This window comes from Suricata suricatta, chromosome 2, assembly GCF_006229205.1.
Source record: "Suricata suricatta isolate VVHF042 chromosome 2, meerkat_22Aug2017_6uvM2_HiC, whole genome shotgun sequence".
In the NCBI taxonomy this organism is placed as follows: Eukaryota; Metazoa; Chordata; class Mammalia; order Carnivora; family Herpestidae; genus Suricata; species Suricata suricatta.
In genome coordinates this window covers 86950118-86976801 of record NC_043701.1, presented here as the reverse complement: position 1 = coordinate 86976801, position 26684 = coordinate 86950118, and the positions used below count along the sequence as shown (strand labels likewise).

The 26684-nt window shown below is 37.2% G+C and overlaps 1 protein-coding gene across 1 annotated transcript in view; it reads left to right on the top strand.

Annotated features, from left to right (window-relative positions):
- THSD7A (thrombospondin type 1 domain containing 7A) overlaps positions 1 to 26684 on the top strand; it is a 430772-nt gene that overhangs the window by 324366 nt on the left and 79722 nt on the right. The window contains exons 7-9 of the mRNA XM_029929576.1: positions 2879 to 3070; positions 11625 to 11859; positions 16526 to 16641. Of these exons, the coding sequence (XP_029785436.1) occupies positions 2879 to 3070; positions 11625 to 11859; positions 16526 to 16641 (543 nt within the window). The remainder of the gene's footprint in view (positions 1 to 2878; positions 3071 to 11624; positions 11860 to 16525; positions 16642 to 26684) is intronic.

The window sequence follows — 26684 nt, the reverse complement described above, 5'->3', positions numbered from 1 at the left end:
TTCCTGATATAATAGGTTAAAATTAAATCATTTGTTTATTTAACAGGAGATTGATTATTTAGTGTCTGTTCTGTACCAGGCACTGTTTTAGGTTCTGAGTGTAAAATAACAAGAGAGATAAAGATCATGCCCTCATTGGACTTTTAATCGAGTTGAGGGTCAGAAAATAAACTTGTAAACAATTAATTAAAAGTTTCCCATGGTGATTAAAGCTGTAACAAAAATAAAATGGAATCACTGTGAGATTGTGTATGATCAATGAAGGCTCCTCTAGGAAGGAGATAAGTGAACTAAAACCCAAATATTGAGAAGCAATCTGTGAGGTCTGAAATTTTCATACAAAATGAAGAGACAATGCGATTGGTCTGTAGGAGACAAGGGGGGAAAGCCACTATGGCTAGAGCATAATGTAATTATTTGGATGCAAGACAATGATAAGCAATTTGGAGCAATCGGGGGCAGGAGCTTACCTGGCAAAGCTCGGGAAGGCACAGTAAGGGCTGAAATCTAAGGAAATCTTGGAGGTTGGATCCAAGGTGAATCTTATTAGTTCCGCAGAGGATTAAAATGTCCTCTAAAAGGTGGGGAGGGCGGGGTGGGAACTAGGTGGCTCAGCCAATTGAGTGTCCAACTTCGGCTCAGGTTATTCTCAGGGTTTATGAGTCGGAGACCTCATCGGGCTCCCTGCTGTCATCACAGAGCCTGCTTTAGACCCTCTTTCCCCTTCTCTCTCTGCCCCTCCCCCTCTCATATGTCCCCATGTGCAGGCTCGCTCTCTCTCTCAAAAATAAATGTATTTTTTAAAGTCATACTATAGAAGGATTGTGCCTGGCTAATACATTAGCCAGAAATACACCTGGCTAAGCAGAACAAGATGAGTGAAAATGAACTAACATAAGGTATGGGACCCAGGTTAGGGGAAAAAAAAAAAAAAGATAACTTATAAAGTAAGAAGGGTTAAAATTGTGAATCCCTTAAGTTTATGCTACAAGAAAGAGAAATACATCACTTTATGCAAATTAATCTTACAACAGCACACATGTAGCACACTTCAGTTGTTGCAGAATGAACTAAATTTTTCTGAGTAGAAATGATTACGTAAATATTAGAGAAGAAATAAAACTGTAATAATTCCTGGCTAACTCTAGACTCTAGCCCCAAACTTGCCTTCCTTTTCACAGGATACTAGAAATCAAAGTGAAAGAGAACATGGAACATTAAAAGTAGCAATGAAGAAAATAAGACCTGCAAACCTCCTCTGGTACTCAGGAAAAAAAGTCTACTAGGAAAGAGTCATCATTATTATGTAAATTGTAAAATATTAAATGCCTTGTACTATAATGATTTTTGTACTCTACCTTCAGTACCTATAAATCGACAATCTATCTCCATATTGTTTTACTGGGAGATAGGCCAAACCCTAAAGCCAGTAAAAGCAGAATTAAAAGAGATCACACAGATCACAGTAGCTAAAGAAAAATGGATGATATAATGGTGAGTCCAACTGTCATTTCAGTGAGTCTTACTAGTGAGCAAATCTAATAATTTAAAGCCTTGCAAATTAATGGCTGTTAACATTCCACTTGACTTCTGGTTGTGTCTAATGATTGAAAGCCCTACAAACTAGTAGCTATTAGCATATGAGGGCATTTCTAATTGACTTTTGTTTCTTTGCTTATTTTTCAAATATATGAATAAAAGGCTGTACATTAACAAGATGCTCCTAACCTTCCATCAGTGAGGAAAAGCTGAGTTGTTTTTCTAACAGAAATGAAGAATAGCACAATTAGTCACTCTTTCTCCCCTGAAAGTGTAATGGCCCAGGGCACACATTTCTGAGACAGTCATCCAGAATTGTGGTCATATTTTGTGGCAAAATTGTAGATTAACTTTTCATTGTTTGTTTATCGTTTCACTCTGTTCCAGTGACATCATTAACACCTGACATGAACAGCTAAGCCGTAGAGTTCATTTCATCTTCTATTTTGGTCATTTATTTATAATTCTTTTGGTTATCTTTGGCATTTATTAACCTCAACAATGTTTTTTTCCTCCATTGGCCTTTTGTATATCTCATTGTATTCATTCAACAAATACTAAATGAGTGCCAATCTCTAGAGCTCCCAGGTCAAGGGAAGGAGTGGAGTGAGATGAAGCTGGAAGAGAAACCACAGCCAGGTTATCTGAGGTCTTGTAAGCTCTTACAATGCTCATCTCTATCTTGAGAGCAATAGGAAAGTACTGAAGAGTTTTCAGCCCAGGAGTGATACCATCTTCTGCCATTTGCTTACCCTGTCGTGTTTCCCCCCCTCCCCCCGGGCCCACCTTAAGCAGTGGGTTTATAATGTTTTCCTGTTATTCACACTTCCTGGCTGTTTCCAACTAACAAAATAATTTTATGAAAGAAAAAGGTTGCCACCATACAAAAATAAATTCTCTGGAAGACGGAGAGAGTTTGCAAACAGAGTTGGTTCCTGAGAACATACGGTACATGTGATGGATAGAGCTGCTGTCTCTAAATGAGTCATCATTTCCAATAATGCCATCAAGAGGGGAACATAATTCATTGATGCTCTTTATTGCAAGGTTAATATTATAAATATACAAATCACTTACTGGGCACGTATCTATATAAAAATACTTGCAGCACTGTGCTCCATCGACACAGTAAGCTTCTGTTAATGAAAGAAGCTGCACCGAACGATGTGTATTTATTCCTAGTGTTCTTTTAACATCTGGCTGTAGTGGGCTTTGTTTTAGCTTTGTTTTTAACTAAGAACAAAAGAACCTAATTTATCTTGGTGCCCATCTGGTTACAATTGCTCATTTTACATCTATTTAAAAAATGATAGATTGTTCGTGGTGATGTCTTCCCCAGGAGAAGAAGTTGACAGACAGCTGTGTAGAGATGCCATCTTCCCCATCCCTGTGGCCTGCTATGCCCCGTGCCCAAAGGACTGTGTGCTCAGCATGTGGTCTGCGTGGTCCTCCTGCTCACACACCTGCTCCGGGAAAACCACCGAAGGGAGACAGATACGAGCACGATCCATTCTGGCCGCCGGTGATGAAGGTAAGGTTGGCCACCAGCTTCAGGACGAATTGGGATTCCTTCCATGAGTTGGCGTGCGTGCGTGTGCATGTGTACGTGTGTGCGTGCGTGTGTGTGTCTTCCCTGGTTGAGGTGATGCAACACAAAAATCTTCCGGAATCCCTGCAATCTAAAAAAATTTAATATCTCTTAACATATTGAGCAACTTACTCCTATTCCCCAAAGTTAATCTTGAAGATAGATCTTTAATAAAAGAAGGAAGACTTTTAAAAGTAAACTCACTGTGCATCTCCTCCCTCCTAATAAGTGTTTTCCAGTTTAAATGGTAAACCTGTGAAGAAGTGTGAAAGAGTCTCCCCAAATTCCAGATGTCAGGTTTGATTTTTTTTCTCTATTTCAGTAATTGGTTTTTGCTTTTAAAATCTCATTCTACCTTCTCATAAATAGGCATGTATGTTCTCTAATAAAGGCGGGATTTAAAATTTTTTTTTGTTTTTGTGCTTGTTTGTTTTTAGAGAAACTAGCATGGCTGTTGGTTGACTAAAACTTACATGTATTGGGGCGCCTGGATGGCTCAGTCGGTAAAGTGTCTGACTTTGGCTCAGGTCATGATCTCACAGTTGGTGGGTTCAAGCGCCGCGTTGGGCTCTGTGCTGCCAGCTAGCTCAGAGCCTGAAGCCTGTCTTCAGATTCCGTGTCTCCCTCTCTCTGACCCTCCCTGCTCACGCTTTCTCTCTCGCTCTTGCTCAAAAATAAATAAAACATTTTAAAAAATTACATGTATTATCTGCTATTCAGGTTTCTGAACATAGGCTCTAAGATCCAGAGGTCTTCATATATAGATTGCATTCATTTTTTTTTTTAATGTTTATTTTGTTTTTGAGAGAGAGAGAGAACATGCGTGCACACAAGTGGGGCAGGGGCAGAGAGGGAAAGAGACAGGATCAGAAGCAGACTCCAGGCTCTGAGTTGTCAGCATAGAGCCTGACACAGGGCTTGAACTCACAAACCATGAGATCATGACCTGAGGCGAAGTTGGATGCTCAACTGACTGAGCCACCTGATTGCGTTCATTTTTAAAATATGCTGCTTCTTAATCACCTCACCCTTTGGGGGGAATAAGACATGCTGTGTCATAAATTCATACCTCACTTGTGTAAGCTTTATTGTGGAGAAATACAGGGCTCTAAGTAATTGTCTCTCAGGCCTACATTCAAATGCTAATTTGGCCTCTGTGTGGCTGGGTGATATGTTATACTTAATGTTGCCATTCTTGAGAATCTTAGAGGTGTAAGGAAAACACAGAAGTCATCAAGTTCCAGCACATTAAGGCATGTCCTATCTCAAGAATATAGGTGTATATTATTTAAACATTATCAAGCTGAATGATTCTTCTCCTCATTCCCACTTAGCACATGTAAATAATGATTTCTATTTGTGGCATGCGTGTGCTTTTCTGGGTGTATATCCCCAAATAATAGATTGGGGAGGAATCTTTACGCTGCCAGTTTTATTTTTCTATTCATGAAGCATTTTAGTGATAGAAACCTGATAATGTTTTTGTTTGGCCAAACTTGCTGTCTGTGAATATAATAGCTTTGCAAAAATGTAACTAGCTTGGTCTTAAGACGTGAGAGAAAAATTTAGCATATTTGACAGAGTCAATCTATGGGAAAATTTAGAATTGTCTTTAAAGCGTCCAAAAACCTTCTTCCAGTCACCTTAATATAAGTTTAACTATTTGCTACCCCCTAAAAAAGTGTATCCTGGAACCAGACAGAAAGATAGAACCTTTAAGAAAGTCATATTCCTTGTCTTGACTAACGATAACTCTAACCTTGTATAGATTATATTCAGACTTCAAACTCTTTCAGTTCAGATTATGTCTTGGACTTCATTAAAATTAGATCTGTGGTCACCCTGCCTCCTATAAATCTATTATACTCTGCAGTCACTTGCAGTGTGACTAGTAATGAGTGACTTTTCGCCCCGTGAGTCACATAGCAGAGATTTTGCCGCGCTTGCAGAACTCACCAGATCATTATTTCTATAGACATGATGCTTCACACTGAAAGGTCATGAAATGCCTTTAAAGGCAGAAATTTATGATTGCTCTTTGATATGTATCATCTACTTAGTTTGAAAGGGTGAGACTCCGATAATTTTTAATTAAGTCTAGTAGCTGCGTCATAAGCAAGCCATGCTGGAAAATTATAGATGTTTATAGAGTAAATCATAAAGGCGTGAATTTTCAAAACATAATTTTATAATGGAAACCTTAGAGGAAACTGTCAGTAGGGAATCTGCTGGTGTTTGTCTCTGTTAATAACAGTTATAGATACTGGTATAATTACATGAGATATTTAATGAGGAAGCTGTCCTTCAAAAACTATTTTAGTACCAATTATTTGCTGGATACTGAAACATGGTTTTTTTTACAAAATAAGTCTTATAATTTTGAGCTATTTTTAGAATTATTTAAGAACTTTATTTGCAGGAAGTTTTAAAATGTATTTCTCTGCTATGTAGGAAAACCTTGATAATTTTAGGCAAAAGTAGGTCTTTCTATAGTCCCCCAAAATTAATGTTTTGTATGTGTCATACATGTTCTTAATTTTCTAAATCAGAAAATTCTATGATGACAATAAGGGGAAAGTCACATTATTAAAATTCTGTATTGAGTGGTTAGACATATAGTTTTTTAGTGAAATAACTTGTAGACTAATCCACATACACGGTATTTATCTGGATTTGCACACAATTCCATGTGCTAAGTATTAATCTGGATTTACAAAATAAATGGGGTTTCACAAAATAAAAGATAAACTTTTATTTACCTCAGTCATAACTTCACTGTTAAGCATTATACTGAAGACTACACAACCTCTTGTATAAATTAGAGCAGACCAAGTTGTGCTGTGGTAACAAACAGCTGAGAAGCTCAAAACCTTAAAAGAGAAAGTCCTTCCTCATGGGAATCTTGCTGTGGTGCTGGGTCACTTTCCAGGACAGTCTGCCCTCATGAAGTGTCTCAGCGTTGAACCTCCATATGAAGACGGGTGTCGTAGTCCCCCTGCCAGCGGGAGAATATAGCGGGAGAGCCTGTCTGCTGATTTCAAAGCATCAGCATTCAATTCTTCCACCGAGAAGTGGCTTATGTCATTTCTACTGCCATTTGATTGGCAAAGCAAATCATATAATCATGGCTTGAAGTTGAACCTAACTTCAATCATGGCAGAGTGAGTGGGGAATATAATCCTACCATGTGCTAGAAGAAGGAGTGCTAGCTCCTGGTCTTATCCTTGATTTACTTAGTCTTCTTATGGTGTGTGTATGTCTTAAGGAATACTTTGTAACCTCTTACAAATGACTAAATGATTCTTATCCAAATGTCATTTGGAAATCAAGTACAAATGGTAGCAACTAGAGATAGGCAGTTAATGTACTGAAGAAAGTAAAGATATTTCTTTTCAACTTAAAAAATAAGGCTGTGTGTGTGTGTGTGTGGTGTAACTTCCTAAGCCTTGACTTCTTTTGAAATAAAATTAGAATTTCTCTTTTTAGAATTGTATGATACCTTGAGTTACAAACCTTCCTTATATTGGGTAAACTGTAGAGGGGATCACAAAAGCTGCTTTAAAATTATATGCGAGGAAAAGGATGCAGAGATCATGCCAAGATTTTTCTGGACTTTTCCATAGCCTCTTTGGTTCACAAGACCATCCAGGCCCTCACTGGGAGCTGGTTTTCTGGCCACGAGGTGGTGGCTAAAGTGTACAAACAGGAGTGTTTTGATAGCAGTGACCTTTGTTGTGATCTTGACCCTATCCCTGGACTTGCACTTGCTCCTGGTTTCTTCTGAGTTTTATAGAGTGATTCGTTGGTGTCTCAGGCCTAGCCACCCAGTGTGGGGATGAAGGTGCTGATGCTCTTAGCCCTGAGAAAAAATGGTGTTGGAAAGATCTAAAAGGAAACAGTCTTCTAACACTTCATCGTGGAATATTTTTAATATAAATAATAGTATGTTGAATTTGAATAAGAAATTAAAAATTGATGTTAGATTTATAGCCTTCTGAATTTTTTGAACCCATGTTGCAGATCCTTTAACAACTTAGTTTAAAAAGAAAAAATGATTTTCAAAATGTTTTCCACTGAGTATAATAACAACTTCTGTTCTACCTCATTACATAGTTAATTGTCCTTACACAGCGAGAAATGAGCAGCTTTTTTTTTTTTGCAAAGGTCAAAATGACCTGGTATTATAACTTCATCAGTATAATCACACAAATTTTAGTGTTTACACCTGTTTATACATACAGAGAGTAGATGCATATTAAAAGAGTTATGCCAATTTTTTCACAAATAATTAGCAGTCTTTAGAAATTATATGTTAAAGGAAAAAACATTGGGAGAGGAATATTTGTATTTTAATTTTGGGTTTTCACAGTTAAAGTGTTTTTAATCCTAAGAGCCAGGGAGCACTTTTATTCCTGGACAAATTTGAAGAACCCAGGATCCATTATCTATGTGTATATATCTGCACATAATTCTGCCTTCCGAGTAAAAGTACCGTCCCTTCCTCACTCTCTCATTCTAGACTTTGAAGCAGGAGTGCTGTTTCAGTCTGTCCCTGCGTAACCACAAGCAGTACACAAGACTTAGGCAGACTCCACAGTGGGAAGTCTTCTACCTCTTTCTGCAAGGAAAACAGGGGAGGAGGAGAAGAGAGAGTGTGCGACAGCAAAATCTGAGGTTGTCTCTGGCTGACATTCATCCATTTCACTTCCCTGAAATCATGCCATCATCAATGTGCTTTTCACTTAGACATGGTCTGCTGTCACAGGGATTTAGGCTGCAATAAGTGGCAAAATTACAAGCATTTTAAAGCTGTAATTCATAGCACACGAATAGCCCCTTGTTAGCATAAGCTCCGTCCACTTCCTTATCCTGATTGCTAGTTCCTTCTCTGTGTGAACGTTGCACCCTAATGGCCTGTATCAATACTGCAAATTCCCAGTGTCATATCTGCCTGCAAGTCTTGGCTTTTATTTTCTCTTCTGCTTCAATAAAATGTTCCCTTTTGTCTCTCCCTTCTGAGAACTCTGCTTGTCAAAATCCCACTCCTTCAAAACTCCTCTCATTGCCTCCTACCTGAGGCATATTTTAGTCACCCCAAAACTAATGGAATCTTACACTTTGGAATCCCAATTATACTACCCCTCTTAACCATGATTATTATATTCTGACTAAAATTATACCCATTTGTATGCTTGCCTACCTGTCCTACTTTTCCCCACTGCGTTATAAGATCCTTGAGTGCAGCAAAAGCTATTTATAACCCCATTAGGTATCTCTTGAAACATTGAACATAAACATTGCATGCTATAACCTTAATACACATGTATTCAATTAATTTTTTGAGCAAGTTTCCTTTATCTTTTCAGTCTTTTCAGCCATATAAAATGTAAGAACTTCACCACTTGTGAGTCCAACCCCCACGTTAGGCTGTGTGCTGACAGCTCAGAGCCTGGAGCCTGCTTCGGATTCTGTGTCTCCCTCTCTCTCTTCCCCTCTCCCACTCACACGCTATCTCTCTCTAAAAAGTGATTAAGGGCTAAAAAATAATTTTTAATAAATACAAAAATAAAATGTAAGAACTTCAATGTCAGAGCCAGAATCCCAGAAAAACCCAAAACAGCTCTGTTCAAATGTATGTGAACACAGCCTTTAGAGACTTGCTGTGATGAGGAAAAGTTACTTTTCCATTTCTTTTAAGAGAAGTTTCAGATAATGTAGTTGTTTTTATATAGCATGGATGTTTCTTTATATAGTAGAATTTCATCAAAGTAATATAAAGTCTGTTCACTTGCCAGAATGGTAAAAAACCTAAATAGTCACATTAGTAGGAAGCATATATTTATATGTATAAGAGAATTTTTTTACGAATACCACTTATCACTAATTTTGTCATGGGTGACATTTTATAATTTCCCCAATTCTGTGAAAATATTCCCACATGTCTGGAATTAGATATTCCCATAAATAATAAATAAATTCAATATTATACCTATCAATTTTTATACCATAAAATTATTCCCAAAACAACAGAACGGATGCTGCTATGACTGATTACCCCAAGCCATGGTTTCAAAACGGCCATCTCCTCGTTCTAATTAAGACCACGTTGGGGCTTATCTGTGTGACTATCCTGATACCAGACCAAAGCTGCTGATGTGGCTTTCCTGTGGGTTGGGGAGAGAAAATAAATAGCCTTTATGTCTGTAAGCTCCTCAACACTTTACGCTGATGTTGTAAAAGTTTTTTTCTTATCATTTGTTCCAAAGCCGACCAGTCAATTCCAAAGTCAAAAACAATCGAAGAGCTTTAGAATCACAGTTTAAACAGCATACATATATTCACAGTGAAAATGAGATAAAGAAACGTGTTTTTTGTAGATCAGTAATTTTACTATTAAATATAAAGGTATAGTTAAAATGGTTACATAAATTGTGCATATGAATGTTTATAATTAGCTTGTGTTCGTCTGAGAGATAAGGCTGGCTAAATCTGGAGCCTCAGGGAATGGGTAATAAGAGTGCTCATTTACTTCTCCCCGATCCAATTAGTATGTTTTAGAATCCATTCCTATTCAAATACTACACGTCTTTTCAGAGGCTGCCAGGGTCACTGAGCTGTGTGATGGAGGATAGGCGGTGATGTGTGACAGATGTTTCCACCATCATGAAGCAGGGGACATTAATGAAATGCTGCTTCATGCAGGTGACTCTGATGTTGATCCCATGTTCAGCACTGTGTAAATGATTCTGAACTGCCGTTAAATTCTCTCATAAACTGCCTACCGATTTATTTGCTGAATTAGAAGGATGTCCTTAATCGTAAGTGAAGTGATAACTGAAGATCATCTCAGAGTGCGGTTTTGTTTATGACTGGTACCCACATCTTGGTTTTGGAGCTGTCTTCCATGTTAGGATCACTGGCTATTGAATCACCTTTTCCTATTTAACAACCAGGTATTTTCTGCTCCTAAAATGAAATTCAGAGGCTACATAAGTTCAAATAGATTAAATTGTCAATAATGTAAGCAGTAAATTCCTCCTATCCTCTGCTTTTAACAATACAAAGCTTTTTATTTTTATAATTGGTATGACAAATAGCATAGAGGTAAGACACTGAGCTCCATAAATTCTTAGCTGTTATTGTTACATCATTTAAGTTACATTGGCTCATTCACTTTATAATTTTTACCTTGTAAGGCAGTTGGGATATAAAATAAGGTCCCACATACAAAGTACTTATAACAGGGCTAGCACATAAAGAATGGTTCCATAATGACAATGTTACAACTATATTCTGTTGATTAAAAGACACATCCCTTTTACATTTTATTATCTCTAATTATTACATCTTACAATGGATGCATTTTAAAACCACCATAGCCAGACAGAAATTATACCATGGTCGTCATTGCTCATACCTGTGAACTGGGTTGTTATTCCTGGTGACAGTAGCAATTTCATGATATTTCTGCCAAAAATAAAAACAGCCAAGAACCATTCTTAGCTACTTGCTTAACTCTTTTATTGACAACTTCCAATATAGTCAAGAATGCAATAGAATCAAAACTTAGAGATGGGCATCAGTATCCTGGAAGAAAGCCCTGGAGACAACAGGGAACACTTTTTTTAAAAAGAAATCCTACATCATCAACACTTCTGACACAGGATGATGATTCTGTATAAAAGAACAAACTTTGTTTTGTGTGAGTTAAAAACTGACTCAAGAGATTTCCACTCTGAAAATAAAGGAGATTTAGGAATATCCTCCCTGCTAATGTATGCAATTGAGTGATGTTTTTAAAAATAACACATAAATAAATCATACAAATGGGTTTTAATAAGCATCAGTAAAAACCAGAATTGAAAAGAAAGCAATGTATCATAGTTTAACTTGTAGTCATTGCTCTTTCTTTGAGGCATAAAATGATGGTGTATCTTTCAGCCATTGACATCTTAGATTTGAAGAAATATGGTACAATCATTACTACAGGGCTTTTCCAGTAATGCTGTGGAAGATCAGACAGCATCAATTGATTAAAAAAAAACTGTTTCTAATTACCCTAATGCCTAATATATTAAAAGAAGCAATACTTTAAAACATGTATTTACGATTTTCACTTTGGAGGATACCACTTGAGAACACACTGGGTTTTGCCATGCAAAGTCTCAGTGCCCACATTTCCCTGGTCCAGCGATCCTTAGGCTCCCATTTGTATCTCATTTTTCGCTTCTCTAGAGAACAATGGTCTCTCTCTTTGAGGTCCATAGTCCCCCCCAAATAAATAGCATGTATATTGTATAGCTTAAATTGTAACCTGGAGGATGCCAGATGATGGAAGATTAGTATGTATATAATTTGCCTTCCAGCAGCATGCTGGTCACATGCTGTGTGCTAATAAATGGCAGGTATCATTGTTATTGTTAATTCCAAAGAAGAGGGAATGGTAAGTTTCCTGTTGGCACCCTATCTAATCCTCTTACGTTGTCCGTTTTTGTAGGTGGAGTTCACTGTCCAAATAGCAGTGCTCTGCAGGAGGTGCGCAGCTGTAACGAGCATCCCTGTACTGTGTACCATTGGCAGACTGGCCCCTGGGGCCAGTGCATCGAGGACACTTCGGTATCATCCTTCAACACAACTACAACCTGGAACGGGGAGGCCTCTTGCTCCGTTGGCATGCAGACCAGAAAAGTCATCTGTGTGCGGGTCAATGTGGGCCAAGTGGGACCCAAAAAGTAAGGGCTTCAGAATGACAGCAGTAAGTCCTGTGGTCAGCCATGAAGGGGATTGGCTCAGGCTTCACTTGCTTCATGAAATGGAGCATTTTGATGCTTGTCACACCTGTCCTCAAGAGTAAGATGGGTTTGTTTTGAACGTCAGCTACTAATAAAGTTCTAACAGCTCCGGTATCTTGTACCTGGGATCTATCAATTCTGTAGAAATGTTTCTATGTGGCACCTACTCCTTTGATTTTTATATTAGTGCTTTCTCCTTTTATGAAGCTAGTGAGGCAGTGAAGGAAGTGCTTGCTCTGGGCCTGGCTGATCAATAATGACTGTGTATGAAGGCCTAGCAGGGCAGATCATCCGTGACCTCGCATGTACCCGTAGGCTGTGGAGTCTGCCAGTCTAGTTTAATTAGGCTGTAGCCTTCTATGATCTGCCTTTCATTTGCCCTGGAAAATACTATATCAAAAATACTGAGGCCAAACTTATTACGTCTTTTAATGGTTAAATGAATAAGCCATTTACTTCCAAGAGGGAGCCTTGGGATAGGATGAGTGTTATGGTAAGTAGAAAAACCATCCGTTTCTCACTGTGGTTACAAATAGTACAATAACAAGCCAAACAATTTGCTAGAGAGAGAGAGAGGACAAGGGACTAGAGAGTTGGCATCATTTATGTACCTTGTGAAAAATAGAAATGAAGAAATATGTCATGGCATAACTGAGCTAATCAATTTGAAAAAATTAATGAATCAACTCCAAAAACGTATACCATTAAGGGGAAAAAGCCACTTTTACCTTGTGAGATTAGCGTAAATCTTTTAGAATTCAAATCTTCTAAGCCATACGAAACATGGAAAGAAAAAGCAGTCGATTTTGCATTGGTATAAAAATGGCCTCATAACTTCCAAATACTTGGCCAGGTGCATGGCTATTGTGTGTGACCTTCAACATGGTACTGAACTGATTCTCGCCTTTGTTTTCAATGTTTATAGAGAGGATTTAACACCAAAAAAAATGGGAGCACTCTGTAAATCTTACAAAGTATTATCTTCTCTTAAAAATTCAAGATCCTTCCTAATGTTTCAGGGAAATGATAATGATGTACCTGATGTATGGAAAACTTCAGGGGATAAATAATAATCCCATTACAAGCTGTTTTTACCTGGCCAGGGTTCCATATATTAAGGATATTTTTGCCCCATACTTTATTTGACTATATAATTTGAAATTCTGAAATATTAGAAAAGATATGCCAGGAAGGCTTGAATAAATTGAGAAACTGTTCTGCATCCTTAAGAGGTAGCCCCAAACCAATATTTTAATAGAAATAATGCTAAAGTTGTGATGACTCTAACCCAGGGAGTTAACATGCAGCGTATTAAAATTCTCTGGCAATAACAGCATGAGCAGAAATGCCAAATCCTGGAGGATTTTGGGTCTTTCTGGGACAAGTATGGAGGCAGAAGTATTCCCTGCCCAGGGTTATAACCTGAGCAACTTGGCACAGGATTGTGGGTTATTATGCCACACTGCCATGAGGACGCTCACTGGGTTCCTGTTGTACTGTTAATCACTTTGCAAATATTGGTGTTGATATTCTCCTCACTTATACAAGTTCCCAACTGCTTTTGCCCAGCAATAATATACATTCGTGTAAACTTATGTGTGAAAAGAGCCTGATGGATTAATGTCATTAAATCATTCAATAGAAAGGGTATCCTGTAGCCCCGTGTCAAACCACCATAATAATCCATTAAAAATTTGCTTTGCCCTTGCTGCCTTTATTCAATGACCTGGATACACATATAGATTTGTTCAATTAAATGCACTTACTTTGTCATTAAAGTTCTGAAAAATTAAGCAAATACTATGAATTCAAAAGAAAATGTTATTGCCCTTATCCTAAAAGCTAGGTTAAATTCATTGAATGCTTTTCAGTGCTAGCATTTGAAACAAAAATGCAAATAGAAACATTGTTTTAAACTCCTCTTAATAAAACAGATTACTCTGCAATGGTAAAATCAATGTTATTGATCTTATCTATCCTCAGAGTAACAAACTTCAACTCCTATCACATCTGTTTAATTTGACCTTGAATAAGATTTGGAGGGAAATCAATTCCTTGATTTAAACCACAAACACTAAATACAAACAGTACAAAGGAGAAAAGAAGCATGTTGACTGAACCAATTGCCTCACCAAAGGAAGTCTGAATTCATTTTATTGGATGTAATCTAGGCTGTATAATTTATCTTTGTGTGTTCATTTAACGGCTTTGTTGTTTGTAATTTTGTTCTCCACAGTTAGCCAAGTATCTTGCTGTGGATATTTCTAAACTGAAACAGAATTTTGGAGGTTGTCAATGATAACACTGTAAATTCCATTGATTTATAAAGGGCCAAAATTTGAAGAGCTCACAACTGAGTAATGCTCTCCCATTATGTTTTTTAAATGTTTATTTTTGAGGAGAGAGAGCATGCATGCAAGGGGGAGAGGGGCAGAGAGAGAGGGAGACAGAGGACCTAAGAGGGGCTAGAACTCATGAACCGCAAGATCATGACCTGAGCCAAAATCAAGAGCTTCACTGACTGAGCCACCCACACGCCCCTGTTCTCTTATTATTCATGTTGTAAAATTACTTCATTTCAAAGGAGTGCTCCCAATAATAGTTACTAATCAATAATTTCATAATTTCAAAAGGATTGACAGTATCATAGGTGGGATTTTGCCATCTACTATTTCCTGGCTAAGATTGCAGTTTAAATTAAAATTCTAATGATTTATAGTCTCAATTGTAACAATTTTTTAACTTCTATGACTCCCATCTAAATTTCTTTGTTGTCCATGACTTTGAGTAATCATAGCAACTAGAAAAATCCAAGGTTGTGGCACCTGGGTGGCTCAGTTGGTTAAGCATCCGACTCTTGGTTTCAGTTCAGATCGTGATCTAGGGACCCACAAGTTCGAGCCCCACATCAGGCTCTGCACAGTCAATGCAGAGCCTGCTTGGGATTTTCTCTCTCTCTCTCTCTCTCTCTCTCTCTCTGCAACTCCCCTGCTTATGCTCTTTCTGTCTCTCTGTTTGAAAAATAAATAAACATTTTTTTAAAAAGAGGAAAATCCATGGTTATCCTTAACATAAACCAAGAAGATTATTTCTTTTTGAAATGTCGAGTCATATATAATCTTCTTTCTTACAGAGTGAAAGAGAAAAGCATGTATCTGTATAAATTGGATAGATCATAATATTTATGTATGAGACGGAACATATAGATATATAATTATAATACAGTGATATAAAAAGTGAAGCGTCAGCAAAGTGCAATAAAGAAATTATGGGAAGGAGATTAATGATGCTGATATTTTTTCATTCATACGTCACTTCTGAAAACCTGATTAACTTACTGTTAAAAGACAATTTATCCTGACCTACAGAACATTTGGCTTCTCCCATAGGGAGTATTTTTAAATCCCATTTTTCACTAATTTGCCAAGTTATCCCAGCAACAGTAATACTAGTTGTTCAGTTTATTTCTTCACTGCCTCCTAGCTTCTTTGTCAGAGATTTCTATGACCTCAAAAGATAACTTCTGAGGAATCAGAACAGGAAGTTACTTTTAGTCATATGATTTATGCTACTATGTTTTGTTGTTTTTAATATACCTCTTCTTCTATTGTTAATGCTAGTGATCAACATTTGACCACCAGTGGTAGAAACAGATCTTGAAGATACAGAGAAGAATTGGGAAACATAAAAATCATTTAAGTATACATAAAAGTATACTTAAAAGTAATATATCACCTTTCTAAAGTTATCTTATAAAAAGTACAAAACCTTGTATAAAGTAAGACATTTCAAAAAAAGGACATTTTGGCATTTTGTCATTATTTTTGTCTTGTGTCCCTAATAAATAATATATTTTTTTAAATAATTAATTGTACTATAATTTGTTGAGAACAGTATCTTATTTTTCTTTAAATTACTGATCGACTATTTGTGTTTTATTTACTTTTACTCTTTTGGTCCAAAAATATTTTAACTTCTAAAAATATTTAACTTATAAAAATATTTAAAATCCCATAATTCTTTAGAATAGAGATAGTAAATGAAACCAGGACTAAAGCAAAAAAACTGCCTATCCTAATGATATGTGCACTTTTGTTATTTTGTTATGTAGTGTGAAATATATGGCTGTATCATTTTTGAGCATGTACTGTATATTGAAACACTCCATTATAAATTTATGCTACACATATGTTGTAAAAATAAAGTGTAGAATAACCTGGAAACATAATCAGCAATAAGCCTATTTACTTATACAAAGATGTAGAATTAGTTCTTAAATTGGTAATTTGAATTCCCACAAATTTCTTATAGAGCATGTTAGAAAATATTAATAGAAAAGTTATTATAAGGTGTAATTATATTTTGTTCTAACAGCACAATTACTATTATTAAATTTACACATCCTGCCTTGAGTACCTTTTTGAGGTCCAGTTTGGAAGTAATCTAGTTACATAGTTCTTATCAAAAGCAGGCAGGCTCCTGGAATTTAAATAATATAAATTAGTGACACTTTAGCAATTTTAGCAATGAATGATTCAAAGGCATTAAATTACTTAGTTTTCTGGGTTACTAAAGAGGCCTAGTAATTTCCCTCTGCATTTTTTAGGTGCCCTGAAAGTCTTCGACCTGAAACGGTGAGACCCTGTCTGCTTCCTTGTAGGAAGGACTGTATTGTGACACCATATAGTGACTGGACATCGTGCCCCTCCTCATGTAAAGAAGGTATGAACTTCAGAGTTCTGAAGGCTATTTACCTAGAAAACACACTCACCAGATAGGACCTCCAATTTCTTCTAGATGAGCAGTATTTGTGATTATTTTTTTTATGTTTTTTTATTTATTTTTGAAAGACAGAGAGAGAAACAGTGTGAGCAGCGGAGGGTCAGAGAAAGAGAGAGAGGGATACAGAATCTGACGACAGGCTCCAGGCTCTGAGCTGTCAGCACAGAGCCCAATGCGGGGATCAAACCCACAAACCGTGAGATCATGACCTGAGCCGAAGCCAGACTCAACCAACTGAGCCACCCAGGCGCCCCATATTTATGATTCTTATATGGGGCCACGTAATCCTAGTTTGCCATAAATGCCATAAAATTCTAGTTTACTTCTAGAAGATAATACAGCTTTAAAGAACCAAATAAATAAGTTTTATACCAGAAACTGAATTAAGACTCTACGATATAGGTCAGAATGAGAGATGCCTTTGCGAGGAGGGTTAAGATGGCAGAGGAGGTGGGCTACCCTAAACTTGCTTCCTCCCTCAAGCACCGCTGGATAAATATCGAATCATTCTGAACACCCAAGAAGTCCATCAGAAGTCTTAGAGGACAAAATTGCATGACTATGATCTGGATCAAAATGAGAGAATTCTAGGCTTTATTATATTAACAAGGTTTCCTTTAACATTAATTCCAAAAGAATGTGTGGTCTCCCTCCACATTTCTCTCTCTCTTTTTTTAATTTACATCCAAGGTAGTTAGCATATAGTACAATAATGATTTCAGGAGTAGAATCCAGTGATTCATCCGCTATGTATAATAACACCAATGCTCATCCCAACAAGTGTCTTCCTCAATGCCTCTTGCGAATTTAGCCATGCCCCCACCCCAAAGCCTCCAGCAACCCTGTTTGTTCTCTATATTTAAGAGTCTCTTATGTTTTGTCCCCATCCCTGTTTTTATATTATTTTTGCTTCCCTTCCCCTATATTCATCTGTTTTGTATCTAAAATTTGGGCGCATGCAAGAGAGCTGGCAATCTTATCAGTACTCATGGCTTCCAACCCTCTTACTGACAAGAAAGAGATAGCCATGGGCTCAGATTCACCGCAGATTCAGTTATGTGACCCCCAAGGACGGCAATAAAGGAAAGAGAAAAAGGGCCACATTGTACCTCTTCCAACACTTAATGTGCAATGAGGCATTTTTACAAGAGGATTTGTCCCCAGTTTGATTTGGTTTTGCATTTATTACTTACAAAGACTCTGGTGTCATGGCAGGCACTTCGATCATTCTTTATCTTCCAGGATGCGGTCCTTTCTCATTGCTTCTGAGAAAGATTTCCATAGCCTCCAGTTGATATATGAAATACTTGAGCAAACTTCCTCTCGGTGTCACTCGTGACACTGTCTCCTATTTTTTTTTTCCAAATGTTTGTTTATTTTTGAGAGAGAGAGAGAGAGCATGAGCAGAGAAGGGGCAGAGAGAGAGACAAAGACACAGAATTCAAAGCAGGATTCAGGCTCTGAGCTGTCAGCACAGAGCCCAATGCAGGGCTCAAACTCATGAGCTATGAGATCATGACCTGTGCTGAAGTTGGACCTCAACCAACAGAGCTACCCAGGCACCTCAACTGTCTCCTATTTTTTATTTTACTTCCCCAACAAATAGATAGATTTTCTTAAATGTATTTCATGCTTTTATTTTTATTTATGCTTCTTGACTCTTAAAGAGATTAAGAGTCAGCTTCTAGATTAATAACTACTTTAAGTTTTCAAAGATTATTTAAATCCTTAAGTTATATGAGATTATAAATTTATTTTATATTTTTTAATGTTTATTTTTGAAAGAGAGAGAGAGAGAGCATGAGTGAGGGAGGAGCAGAAAGAAAGGGAGACACAGAATCCAAAGCAGGTTCCAGGCTTCGAGCTGTCAGCACAGACCCTGATGCAGGGCTTGAACTCATGAACTGCGAGATCCTGACCTAAGCCGAAGTTGGTGCTCAACCAACTGAGCCAATGAGGCACCCCGAGATTATAAATTTAATAATGGATTATTTTTACAGTCTGATTGTCATTTTATACAGTTAAAACATAAGTTCTATTTTAATGCTTTTTAAAGATTTTTGGTACCCTTGAAATATCAAATAAAGTTAAACCAAAAAGTGAGAAAGAATATAAATTTTTTTTTTAATTTTAAAAGTCTTTTATGACATCTAAATAGTTTTTGGTGCAAAAAGTTAAAGCATTAATGTTTTTAAAGGTTTGTTAGTGGCATTAAACTTAGTAGTAAACCAGTGTCACTGATAATTTTTCCAGGTTTTCTTCTCTTATTTTCTTAAAATCTAAATAAGATGAGATGATTTGGTTTGGTCATAATCAGCAACAAATTGTGCTTTCTTATCAGTCAGTATTTCTGTGGTAATTGTTGGTTATTCATCACTACAATAGAAAAGATTATTTACTACATGAAGTTCATGTACTTTTAAATCTATTCTTAATATTCTTATACTTAATATTCATGTTAGTATGATATTAAGCCAATTAATAATTCCAAAATATATGTGGTTACATTTATAATCATATTAATAATCTAACACAAATCTAACATTTTAAGTGAAATATCTGAAGGTAGAAAAACCTTTAACTTTTACATATATGAAATATTTCCTTGTATTAAGTATTTCAAAATAAAAGTTGAAATGCTCTAAAGTACTTCAAGAAAATAAAGTTGAAAAAAATAAAATATCCATTGATCCTAGGATAGTCACTTGCAGAAAGGAAGAACCACATAAAATTTTCTAGTTTCTTTAGGGCTTTGTTTTGAAATTAGTTTAGGATATTGGAATAGATCCAGAAATGAGAAACTAGTGTAGTAGTATATGAATTTTCTTCTCTAACTTCTTCAAAATGATTTATTTTATTATGCATTCTATCTGCCTGGAAAAAATAAAAAATAGATATGTTAATTATTAAAATACTATAATTTAAAAATCAAATAATGTGATTTTTATTTTTTGAGAGAGAGAGAGAGACAGAGCATAGGGAATGAGGGGCAGAAAGAAAGAGAGGCATAGAATCTGAGCAAAGTCCAGAATCTGAGCTGTCAGCACAGAGCCCAACGTGGGGCTCAAACCCATTAACTGTAAGATCATGACCTAAGCCAAACTTGGATGCTTAATCAATGAGCCACCATGGTGCCCCTCAAATAATATGATTTTTAATTTGATTTCTGTGGTATTAAGTAAGTGATTTATTCCACTCTGTTACAAACTACAATTACTTATATAAGGCCCTTTAAAAAATTAGCAGATAGATAAATGAATGAATAGATGGTATATCCTATATATGTATTAATTAAATTAATATTCACCTGTTTATAGATGTGTAAATACCGTATTTCTTATTTGCTTATTCCTGCATATAACTGGCATATTAGTGGCCCTGTAGAGAAGACACAGTCTTTGGCATGATGGAACTTTTGATATCTATTATAATATACAATAAAATAAGAGTTCTTAAATGTAAATCTCTTCAACATAAACCAGGTACCATTAAGGCTTGATTCAGTAAGATTTAGTGGTAAAACAGAGCTCTAAGGAAGAGAAAGGGGAAAACATTGTAGGAGAAAATAGTAGGGAAAATCGTACTGAAATGAAGGTGGAAACAATCTTGTTGAAAGAGAGAACACATAAAAGAATCCCAAGTGGAGGATCAAACACATCAGGAAAAGTCTCACATGACCATGAAAAGAAAATGACAGCTAGTCATTTTTCTGAGCCCAGAGTACGGGAAGAAAAGTCAAGATGTGAAGTTGGAAGGGTACCTGGGTGGCTCAGTCAGGTAAGCATCTGACTCTTGATTTTGGTTCAGGTCATGAAGTCATATTTCATGAGATCAAGCCCTCTTGGGATTCTCTCTGGCCCTCTGCCTCTGACCCACCATCCCCCTCAAAATAAATTTTTAAAAACTTAAAAAATAAAATGTGAAATTGGAAAGAAGAATGGAAGCAGGTAATATTTTGAACATAGATATGAATAGTGAGTTTCATGGTATAATGGAATGCATGGACTTTAAATCAGCAAATCGGGTTTGAACAGCTGCATTGACTGTTAGCAGCCAGGTGACCTTAGGTAGGTGGCTAAGCTCCCAAGACTTGGTTATAATGTCCATGAATTGTTCTGTGGCACAAATGAGATAATATGTGGTAAAGTGCTCTATGCTTTGTGAACCGTTGCTAAACTGACATATAATTTACTGGTTGGCTATGATTTATTTATTTATTTTTATTTTTTCTTTTATCCTATAGTTTATTTTTATATAAGCTCCTATAGGAAATAAAATGCATGCTGCTTTTGGTCAGTGGCTAGCAAATATCTTAATTTGACTTACTAAAAGCAGTCTTTCTTAGAAGTTTATGTATCATTGTGAGAAAAATATTTAGATCATGATGAAAAACATTTGACTATGAAGTTTTCATGGATATGTTTGGTGATAATGTTTCTAAATGCTCATTATGTCATTGAACATCATATATATTCTTTTAAGCACGTATTTCTTTCTTTCTACAAAGATTCCTCAAGTAAGTATAATATACCAGCCACAATTTTAAATATAAAGGTATAGCAGGAAACAAAGAAATCCACGTTTCTTGCTCTCAGGAAGCTTACAGTCTGGTGGTATGTGTCACAAAGCATTTAATGATTGTTTCGATCTCTCAACGAGTATGAAGGACCAAGGGAAGGGTACAGGGGAGTTGAGGAAAGAGAAGAAAATGTGGCATCATTTTGGAGAATGCAAAAAGTGGACAAGCTAATAATACATAGAATTCCTAGGCAGCATGAAGTGCCCATTTAGTTATGTTTTAAAAAGGGGATTGCTCAACACAGTTGCCATTGTTTCTCCAGCTGTGTTCAGTTATCTGCGTGCAGAAAACGTGTAACAGAATATTTGGTTTTGATTAGAGTTGGGACTTTCCCAGGAGAGAGCAAGAAAAAAAAGAGAGGAACAGAAAGTCAAGGGTGTTTTCAAGGAAGGATTTCTTGTAATAATGGAGTATGGAATCTACGTGAGGTTGAGATAGAAGTGAGGTCCTGAAAGGAATGATAGTGAAAGAGTGAGAAGGAAAGTGGATTGGCAGTCTCAGTTGCATTTGAGGAACTTGAGAAAGATGAGACCTGAAGCCATTTAACTGGAAGATTAGGAGAATTGTCCAGAAAGTAAGAATTTTAAAGATGAGAGTGTGTAAGTACTAATGGTAATAACATCAAGGGATGGACGGAAAGAGCTAGTGATTGATTTGAAATGGAGGGAAAGGTCATTCAAGATGAGGAGGTAGAGTAATTCTAGCCCAGTGCCTTGCGCGGAGTAACCCTGTGGATACCAAAGCCACCAGAGTGGTGCGGGGCTGGGAAGAGAAGAGATTACAACGAAGGACTCTAAAGTTGTTAACGAGTGAACTGCTACCAGGTGGAGAGCTGATGGTAAAATTGAGGACAGAGGATTGGAGATTTTTAAGGATAAAGGGAGAAGAAAAGACAGAAGGGACTAGAATCAGCTTCCAGTGGCAAAAACCATGAAGGAAAATTTCCGAGAGAGAAGATGAGAGCCTATGTGTTCTAATGGGTGTCAAGGTGGAAGGATTAGAGGACGGAACAAAATGAGGAACTGAAATTCGGGTTATGCATGTAGGGAGCGCTGTGGGTTCAGCTGATGATGGAAGGCAGGTGGCGGTGGCAGGAGGAGGTAGTTACAGGGATGCTGGTTTCTTGTGAGTGAATGACAGGTGAGACATAATGAGTTTAGTGGGGTTGGTCTCTTGAAGGGCTTGGTAGCCGCTGAAAATTAAAATGCACGGTGCTGCTGGGATGCTCTTCTCCCCTGGAGCTCCTGGGTAGTGATTGCCAAGGAGTACGAGAATGTCAGCTCAAAAATCTGCAGTCCTGTGAGGAGTAAGAGGCTCTCTGAGAGGCAGGGCTGTGTTTGGTTGAGCGTAGGTCATCTCAGCAGGAACAGGAAATCAGTCCCGTTTGTTCTGTTTGGAAGCTCTGTATTGAGTCTCCTCTAACAAAAGGCTTTCAGAAACCCTGAACCTAGGCACTAAAACTTAAAAAGAATAACTCTAATTGTGTATTGAGGAACTAAAGCCTAGGGTGTTTGAGAGGGGGTTGCTGTTGGACAACAGTGTCAAGATGCTTTGTGCTCCTGGAAAAGTCTTTTCTGTGTTTTGCCTGTAGCCAGCTTTAACAACTGATAATGATACAATTGTGTCATAGAAACATAGCCTTTCATTCTAAGGACAAAAAAAAAACAAAACAATGATATGTGGTTAGTTTATTTTTTTCATTATTTGGTATGAAATGGGAATAATCTAAGCTTCATTGAAATAACACTGATTTCTGCACACAATTAAAAATAGTAAACAGAGGGGGCATCTAGGTGGCTTACTCGGTTGGGTGTCCGACTTCAGCTCAGGTCATGATCTCACAGTTCGTGGGTTCAGGGCCCACATCGGGCTCTGTGCTGACAGCTAGCTCAGAGCCTGGAGCCTGTCTTCGGATTCTGTGTCTCCCTCTCTCTCTGATCCTCTCCTGCTCATGCTGTTTCTCCCTCTCTCAAAGATAAAAATTTAAAAAAAATAGTAAACAGAGTTGGGGTGTCTGGGTCGCTTAGTCAGTTAAGTGACTTCAGCTGAGGTCACGATCTCACAGCTCGTGAGTTCAAGCCCAGCTGACAGCTCAGAGCCTGGAGCCGGCTTCGTTTGGATTTTGTGTCCCCCTCCCACTCTCTCTGCCCCTCCCCCCCTTAAAAATAAATAAGCATTAAAATTTTTTAATTATATAGATAAACAAATTTAACTGTCCAAGGATAGATAATAGCAACAGAAAGCTAATTCAAGGATAGAATGGTTCTTTTAAGTTTAATTCTGCAGGTAAAGTCTAAATCTTATTAGCGTTTTGAGCTTAGGAAAATGGAGAGCTCCTCCTTTTAAAACAATCACTTTAAAGAGGTAAAATTACACTTTAGTCTTGCAGAAGATGGAATAGAAAAGCCTAGTATAACAGGAAGAACAAGAAGAATTATTTGAACTGTTATTCAGCCCTCTCTCAAGATATGTGTTGAAAACTCAATGCTAATAAATACCAGTTTTAATCCGAAAGTAGTTTTAATCCTCAAACCCTTGCCCTTGTTAACTTGTTTCAGATTTTATAAATTTTTACAAAGGACTTTTCTACAAAATAGGAAACATTTATGTATATAAATTGTTTATAACTATAATCTTAAAAGCATCATTACTTTTGATGAAATAATACATGGCAGTGTTCAAATCCTTTTTTTTTTTCCTAACTGCATTTATTGACTTGAGAGCTAGAAGGGATGTTGCAGATGTATCTGTCCCACCTGGATGTCCTGACGCAGTATGGCACTAGAATTACCCCCAAAGATGTGAAGACTACCATTATGGTTTGCTTCTTGCACGAAACCTCTTCCCTAGCACTGTGCTGCTCAGCCCGCTACCCATCCCACTTCCAGTTTAAATCTTAGTTTTACTTGCCCTTTAAATCCTCCCATCAAGTAATTTCTCTGGTGATATGTATCTTTACTGTCTTAAAATAACCTGTAAAGTGGCGCGACTACATGAGAGATCACACGCCCTTTGTCTGTGTTCCTCATTATCACCTAATTGTTTTCTGACTACATAATCCCTTTTTTCTATTTCTCTCCTAGATAGATATTTTCAAGTATAAACACTACAGGGATATTCCTTTATTTTCCCCATGTTCATCATTTCCAATAAACAAAACGATCCCTTATATTTTATTAATCCTCAATCCACAGACTTCATACCCACGTGCGTCCTACTATAAGGAAGTGGACGAAAAGAAATAGAGGATGCTAACTGATACTGCAGTTGAGAAGTAAAATAAATGTATTGGCTTACTCAGCAAATATTTATTAAAAGATGAGTGGGAACAATACATGTCTATCAACCACATATAGTAAATTGGGTGTAAATACGTCCAGGGAGCTATGAAGGTTATAAAATTCCAAGTTTGTCAGCTCAAGTTATCAGTGAGAAACCTTCCACTTTTCTTTTAAATATGTGCTTTAGCTCTCCTTTTGTCTGCTTTCTGATCTGGGGACTCTGTAAGCTGGCTGAGTTCCACAGCACTGGTTCTTTGAGTATACAAGTAATTTCCTAACTGACATCTGAGAAGAAATGAGCCTCCCAGTGGATAGAAACATGGATGTCATGACACTTCCTGTGTAAACCCATTAAACTTCCTCCTCAGGTGTTAAGGCTTCGGAATGTTCTGCTTTCATCAGCTCACAGTCTCTGTTCTGTGGGTTGCACAGGTTAAAGTATTTGAACTTCTTTAAAGAATAAACGGATTGCCATTGTGGAATCAATTGTGGAAGTGAAAAGAGTTACCGTGATCTTATATATCAAATGAAAGCCTGTGGATGTTGTGATGAAAAGGCATTAGAATGTTTCAGGGTTGTACCTGGAGTGAAAAAATTTCCTTTCAAGTCAAAAAATGAAGTAGGATTGAAACACTAACTGCTGCTTCTCAAATCTTAAAGCCCTGCCTGTGTCCCCTGTGATATCTAGAGAGTCTGTGACCAGGACCTGTAGTGTATAAGGTGCCACTGATGCTGAGTTCATTGTGTCCTCCAGGCTCCAGATCCCTGTGTCTCAATTCTGTGTCTCTCGTCCACCTCCAGGTAGAGAAGGGCTGGAGAGTTATTGACTTTAAGAATCTTGACCACTTCGGAAACAAAGACCTGCTCCTCCGTGTTCTCTCCCTCTTTTCCTTGTTCAACAAACACCTCCCTCCTTCCCCCAACAAATGATGAGAACGGTTATTTAGTTTGTTAAACATATCATAAGATTAAAATAAAAATAAAAATACTAGTGTAAACACAGGTAGTAATGGAGTTGGAGAAAGGGGAGCGGAAGAGAAAACTTGTACTATAAAGTCAAAGTTAAGGTGAGCTCCTGCAATTGAGAAGAAAAGCAGCCCTGAGATTCAGGTGAGCAAAGCAAAATACACAAGCATGTAAGATTCTTAATAGATTGTCAAAGGAAACAAAAATTTTTATAGCTCTAAATTATTAAAGGAATTTATCACCTGGGCCTTAAAATAGGAGCCATTGGACAACATAATGGTTGGAGGCAGCATAAGCAATTTTGTTAAGTCCCATAGGCATTTCCTAGATCATTCCTAGATAAATTATATTTAATATGTAAACGTTGCAACTGACACTCAAACTGCTATTATTATAATAAAAAGTCTATATAGTACTTTTAAATACTTCAATTCTCTCTTACCCACTACCTCCAGCCCCTAATTCCCTGCTTTATTAACGGTAGTTTTCTAATTATTCACTGAAGTAGTTAATATAGTCCCTAATAATACAGGTTTCCCCCACAATGGGAATAATCCTGAAAAGATACATGTGAACCCTAGAATCTTAAATTGGGAGGAGACGTGCAGGGTCCTCCCTTCCAGTAGATCTCAAACCTGGTTCTTTGTCAAAATTCCCAGACAAGCTATGTAAAAATCTTATCCCCAAACCCAGCTCGCAAAGATTCTGATTTAGTAGTTCTGGGTTTTGGCTGAGTAATGTTTTGGTTTTCATTTTCATTTTTTGAAGGAAGTTTGCCTACATTGTCAGACATTTAGGAATCATTAATCTGATTCATTCTCCCATCTAATATAGAAACCTCCAGTCCACACTGCTGGGAGTCACAGGCTAAGGGATACTCCAGCTTCATGAGAAAAAAATGTCCCATTATAGGAAAGCTCTAATTATCAAATATTTTTCTACTGACACTGTAACTTTAAGAACGTTTCATTTAATTTCTTTAAAGATGTTTTAAGTTTGTTTATCTTAGAGAAAGAGTTAGAAAGGGCACACCAGGTAGGGGCAGTGAGAGAGGAAGAGAGAGGGAGAGAATCCCAAGCAGTCTCCATAAGTTGAGACCAATGTGAGGCTCGATCTTATGACTTATGAGATCACGACCTGAGTGAAAATCAAGAGTC